We start from the raw sequence: 6,334 nt of genomic DNA, 5'->3' as shown, positions 1-6,334 counted from the left end.
ATGTATCAAATTAAGGGATTTTGAATTTTTTTTTAAACAAGTTTATGCTAGAAAGGGAATGATTTAAATTCTTAGAGTGAGTATATCCATCTTTACCAGTCAATATATGGTTCATATATTGTGAAACTCTTTTCACGGAATATAAAAAAACTTATTTTGTTCTGCTGAGCAATTTATAGTATATGTGCTACCTGGCAACTTTTGCAATTATACAGGTTTTCTTTTACAGATCCAGTTGAATACTGTTTTCCATTTTGCAAGTTAGTCATCTGTCTTTAGAGGTAGTTCTACTAAAGTGATGTTCAGCCTTCTCCTCCAGTCCTCCCAAAACAAGTGCTGAAAATATATGCATCAATGATAATTGAAGCATAGGATATTTCAAAACTGTCAAGTACACTAAGATAGCCTTTTGAATTAAAAAGTAATTCTTTATAATCAACATAACTTATTAAATAATTTTTAGTAGCACAGGCCAACCAAATCAAAGATAGACAACAGTTATCTGACTTCTTAAGGAATTCATTATTAGCATTATATTCTTACACTTCTGCTTTTAAAGGAATCCAGGTGTGATCAGATGTCAAAGCATTGGCTCTTCTGGGAATCATAGATGTTGCTTTATAGGTTTTCAGACCATCCAGTGGCTGAAACAGAAAATTTTTAGGTGCAAAGGAATTCTTCCCTTTCATTTTTGCAATATTTGCCTTGCTTAAATGTTCCTCTTTTGATAAAGTTCCATCTGAATTCAATTCATTTGTTGCACTGGTTTGTGAACCCAATGTGTTTTCTTCATTATCAACTTTAAAAGAAAGGCCCTAAAGTAAGAAAATAGAATAGATGGAGTCAGAAGATTAGCTATCAAAAATGGAAATTTATCAATAAAATAATTTAGGCATTACGTAAGCTCCTCCTAGTTCTTTTCAGGCCTTAACAGTCAACAGTGAGAATCTATTTTAAAACTTGCTGGAACTAGTCTCGAACTACTGTAGCATGAGTAAAAGGTAACTTGTCCTAGAGCATACTTTGTGACATATCTCCCATGAAAATCCCTTCAAAGGAAAGTATGGGACATATGATTTCTACATATACCCACTCTACCATCAGGTTCCTGAGGCTATCAGTCTTTAAAGGAGAATGTCTATCTTTCTCCCAATAATCCTTCTTCTGTGGAGTAGCTGATGGATTTGAACTGCAGTGCAGTTTCTTACCACTAGGCCACCAGAGCTCCCCACTGAACAACTAAGAGAGACAAACACATTGCCACCATGGCAACTTGGTCTTTTAATAATCCATAACTATGTTATACCCTGGCCATTTGGGGGAGTCAGATTTGAGGGCTATTTGCCTCCTAATTCTTTGCTCAGTGTTTGCCAAAATATATTTTTGGATTCTCAAAGAACAGTATCCCTGAGTTTTAATTGTTAGGGTCAGGAAGCAAACTCGGTTGTAATCCGGTTTCAGCTTCAGAACTAGAAATCCAATTTTTATTAAATGATTACTATGTCAAAGACTAAATTCCTTTTTAACATACAAAAATATCTCTCAGTATGATGGAAGCTCTGGTGGCCTACTGGCAAGGAGTTGTGCTGTAATCACAAAGGCATGCAGTTCAAATCCAAAAGCAGTTCTGCGGGAGAAGGACAGGCAAGCTCCTCCTGTGTGATTAACTGACTCTGACAACCCACTGGAGGGTCAGCTATTGGTCAGTTCACTTCTGAGTATGACAGAATATGATTAATCACACAAAATATTAAATGTATTTTATTTTTCAAGTCAATTTGCTACTTAGAATTTAAAAATATTTTTTACAGGATTCTAAATTCCTGATTATTAATAACAAATGAATGCAAATCTACTACAGTTTTAAAAGTAACAGGCAATATAAAAATTGTTTTACAGATAAGGAGTTAACAGATTTCCTTTGGCCAGTATGTGGCCATACAATACTCAGATTAGATAGCAATTAGGTTGCTTAAAAGAAAGAAAGAGTTAACAGTCCCATAAAGACAAATACTGTATAAGATCATCATTGTAGAAATAAAAAGATAACTTGTAAAATGGGTATGAGAATCCAGGGAGGGGAAGGGAGGGACAGGGGTGAAGATGGGAAGTGAGGAGGAAGAGGTTGGTAAAGGAAATGGAAAAAAAAATTCAGTGTGAAAAACAATGTTTACAAACTTTATAAGCAACCATTATACAAGAAAAATTTATTTAAAATTTTGTTCTTAAAACAAAAATTAGTATATTCTATGGCTTATATTTTTGTGTGTGTGTGGAGACATGAAAACTCTTTAAAGGAGAAAGGTATTTTAAAAGGAGAAGAATATCTATTTTGAATTAAATATCTTAACATGTACACTATGTCAGACAGAGCTTCCGTCTGACATACTTTGGACCTGTTTTAAGGTCAAGGATCAGTCCTTGGAGAAGGACGTCATGCTTGGGAGGGTGAAGGGACAGTGCAGGAGAGGAAGACCCTCTATGAGATGGATTGATTCTGTCACTGGGGTAATGGGAATAGATATGTCAGAGACAATAAGATTGGAAAGGGATAGAGCAGGGTTTAGGGCTGTTGTACAACAATAAATGCAACACAAGAGAATACAAAAGATCTCTACGAAGTTACTGATAGTAACGACACTGTTATATGATGAGAAAAATATCTAAATGGAATTAACAGAAACTCAGAGTTCTAGTAAAGGCTGCAAAATGTTCAAATGAAAGACTTTATGAGTGCAAGATAGTTCTTATTCTAGAATACATTAATGAAAAAGACAATAGTTACAACCAGAAGATTGTAATAAATTTGTCTTTTAAGTTGTATCCATTATCTCATTTTACCCTAAAGAGCTTCTGTGTTTCTTATTTATTAAATTTTCCTACAAAAGTGCAAAAAAAAATTATTATTTTATTCCAATAGGTACAAAGTATATAGGAGATAGACTTTTGCTTTGCATGGTACAAAGTAGAAGAGGGAAAGAAATAGGTATAAGGTTGAGGGAAAAGGTAATAAAGGCAACAGATATTTCAAAGCTTTTTCTCTTTTTTTTATTCTTTTAAAAAATGTTCCTCAAATAAAATCCTTTTTCATCTTTTTATTTTTTTTATTAATTTTACTGAACATTTACAGAGATTTTGCAAATAAAATCTTTGTAAAAAGTTAGCAAGTCTATTTCAATAACCCACAGAAACAGACACCAAGGCTTTTCAGGAAGTGAGATTCAACAAGATAAGCCAAACTCCCCACACACACAGAGTTACATGCACAGAACATGCCATTAAGTTATATTATAAGTACACTCTGAAGATTCTGTAATGGCACATTTAATATAACACTTTTCTCTACTTTGCTACCTATCGTATTATTGTTGTGTGCTTATCAAGTTGGAACTGATTCATAGCTGACCCTTCAGTCAGTTTTCAGAGGCAGTAAATTGGACAGGAGGAGACAGCCTTTCTTCCTCCACAGAGCAGGTGGTGGATTCGAACTTTGTGCCTCTGGATTGTCAGTGCAGCTCCTACCACTAGGCTACATGAGCTCCTTAGCTATCATATGTTTGTTGTTGTTGTTAAGTGCCATTGAGTTGCTTGCGACTCATAGCGACCCTATGTACAACAGCCCTAAACTCTGCTCTGTCCTGTGCCTGTCTCTGACACTGGCAAAGTGATTTCTAGAAATGCTCAAAAAGTTAAAGCACCACTTTGATCTACTTCTACTTCTCTGGGTGGCACAAATAGTTAACTCAGCTGCTAACTGAAAGATCAGTGATTCAAGTCTCACTGGGTGTGTCCTGAAAGAAAGGCTTGGCAATATATGCCCCTTGAGGAACATTAAAAAAAAAAAATCAGCCAAGAAAGACAACCCTTACTGATACGTCAGAGCTGACTCAATGGCAAATGGTTGGCCCATACTTGTACTTAACAGTAATAAAATTAGAGAAACCATTTATTACTGAAGGCATTTATAGAGATGGACATTGACCATTAAGGGGTCCATCACAGTAATTTCAATTTACTTTTTCTCCACTTACCCAAATGCAAGGAAAGAGGATAGAATGAGAAAAAAAAAACAACCCCAAACAAAACAAGCTTGCTCTTCTTCTGTTCTATTTGAGTATCTTAATAGTTTATGTTCACATGATCTTATCTTGCGTATGGGGATGAGAACATACACCTGTGGACAGGACTGAGTGTAATCACCCTAAAGGCAATGTACATTATTAGAGTCAAACCCCGTGTAGGCCCTCAAATAGAAAATCAAAACTTAGAAAGCTACAAGCTCAAAGATGACCAGGCATCAGGGGTTCCAGAAAATCCTCTACCTGTGCTTCATCTCCCTCAGCTCTGAAGATGATCTGAAATGTAACAATAGTAAATTATCCTGACGCTTCCTCATGATTCAAGAGTTTTTACCACCATATAGGTTAAGCTCTTAAAGTGGTATTATATGTTTAACTACAGCTTTATAAAAGTAGCAATGAGATTTGCAAAATGCAAGAAATAAACAGATGTGTACACTCTACCTTGGCAGGTTTTGCTTCTGTCTTTTTGCCAGGTTTTCCTTTATTTGGTGACTTTTTTTCTGGTTCATTACCTAAAATAAAAATGAAATAAGATAACCAGTTTTTACTAGATTTTTCCATGATGCATGAAAAAAAATTTATTTTTAGGAAAGGAAAAACAAGCAAAGTTTGTGTTGAAGAATTTCCATGATAAAAAGCTGTATTATAAAAAAAATAAATAAAAAATTTAAAAAAAGCTGTATTATAAAATAAGACAGGAGAGATTTCTGTTCAGAAGAGGCCATCTGTTTTAAAAACAATACAATGTGTTTTACATTTTTTTCTCTGAATAATATACACATAATTACCATAAATTAGGAAAATACAGGAAAGCACAAAGAACAACCATCACTCAAAAGGAAAAGAAAAATACCAACTAACATATTAATGTTATGTGTTGTCAAACTGGGACCAACCCATAGCCGACCCTCCAGCAGGTTTTCAGAGGCAGTAAACTGTATGGGAGGAGATGGCCTACCCTTCTACAGAGTAGTTGGTGGACTTGAATTGTATGCATTTTCTTCGGAATTGGTTCTTACCCCTAGGCTACAAGTGGTCCCTAACATATAAATATTCAGTAATAAATCACTGTTGGCATTTAAAAAAAAATCTCTAAGTAATTGCCACTGAGTCAGAACCAACTCATAGCTGACCCTCCATTAGGTTTATAGAGGTTGTAAATCATACAGGAGGAGATTGTTTATCTTTCTTCCATAGACCAGATGCTGAATTCAAAGTTGAGTTGGTTGTGCAATTCTTTATCCACTTAGCTATGTTTTCCAGATTTTTTTCTCAAGTCCAGATACTTATATTCTATTTAATAGAATTGTTTATCATACTTTTCAGAGTTAAATCAGTTTTTCTTTACCCACTTGGTATATCTTAAATCACATCATTAAGTATTCTATTACATTGTTCTTAATAGCTGCATAGTATTCCACCAAATGGATGAAGTAACTTTTTTTGTGTGTGAGAAAAATTTCTATTTAGAATTAGCCCGTTGGACTCCGTTTAGATGATCCCATTTTGTTGGCAACATACAAAGCATCATAATCAGGAGCAAGTTGAACATATGCCTTCTTCTCTCCATCAGGCCTAATCAAAGTGTTGACCTTAGCCACATCAATGTCATAGAGCTCCTTTATAGCTTGTTTAATTTGGTGCTTGTTGGCCTTGACATCCACAATGAACACAAGTGTATTATCTTCTATCTTCTTCATAGCTGACTCAGTGGTCAGGAGAAACTTAATGGTCAAGAAACACAGTGGTCAAGCTTCTTTCTCCTTGGGGTGCTCTTCTGGGGGTATTTGGGCTGCCTCCGGAGTCTCAGCGTCTTAGGCTGCCGGAAGGTGAGTGACGTGCGGATCTTCTTTTTTTTGTGACTGTGGATGCCCTTCAGGACTTCCTTCTTGGCCTTTAATGCCTTTGCTTTGGCTTCAGTTTTGGGAGAGGCAGGGGCTTCCTTCTTCGCTTTTGGCGCCATCTTCGTAGAAAGGATTAAGTAATTTCTATAGCTTACTTACTTTACCCACTGGAGCACACTCATTGTCAAGAGATATTGAGGTAATTCAACATTTGAGAATCCAACAGGATGCATGCTAAGGCATGGAATCTGTCTTCAGGAATTCGAACTTTGCAGTTCCCTTCTCCTATTTAAGTACTTGCTGATTTTAACAACTGAACACAAAAATGATTAAGACGTAAACAAAGCAATCAAATAGTCAAAGGTCAAGAAACAGATCTTACCTTTATGGGTACCTGAGACTGGTTTT

General features: G+C 35.6%; 1 protein-coding gene across 1 annotated transcript in view; it reads right to left on the bottom strand.

Moving 5' to 3' along the window:
* DLGAP5 (discs, large (Drosophila) homolog-associated protein 5) overlaps positions 1-6,334 on the bottom strand; it is a 58,381-nt gene that overhangs the window by 45,187 nt on the left and 6,860 nt on the right. The window contains exons 4-6 of the mRNA XM_006894370.1: positions 6,224-6,239; positions 4,524-4,594; positions 544-815 (exon numbers count right to left, since the gene is read on the bottom strand). Coding sequence (XP_006894432.1) covers positions 544-815; positions 4,524-4,594; positions 6,224-6,239 — 359 coding nt within the window. The remainder of the gene's footprint in view (positions 1-543; positions 816-4,523; positions 4,595-6,223; positions 6,240-6,334) is intronic.

Source organism: Elephantulus edwardii, unplaced genomic scaffold (assembly GCF_000299155.1).
Source record: "Elephantulus edwardii isolate Elephantulus edwardi_28Jun2011 unplaced genomic scaffold, EleEdw1.0 scaffold00140, whole genome shotgun sequence".
NCBI classification, from domain to species: Eukaryota; Metazoa; Chordata; class Mammalia; order Macroscelidea; family Macroscelididae; genus Elephantulus; species Elephantulus edwardii.
This window is presented reverse-complemented; position numbering and strand designations above follow the sequence as displayed.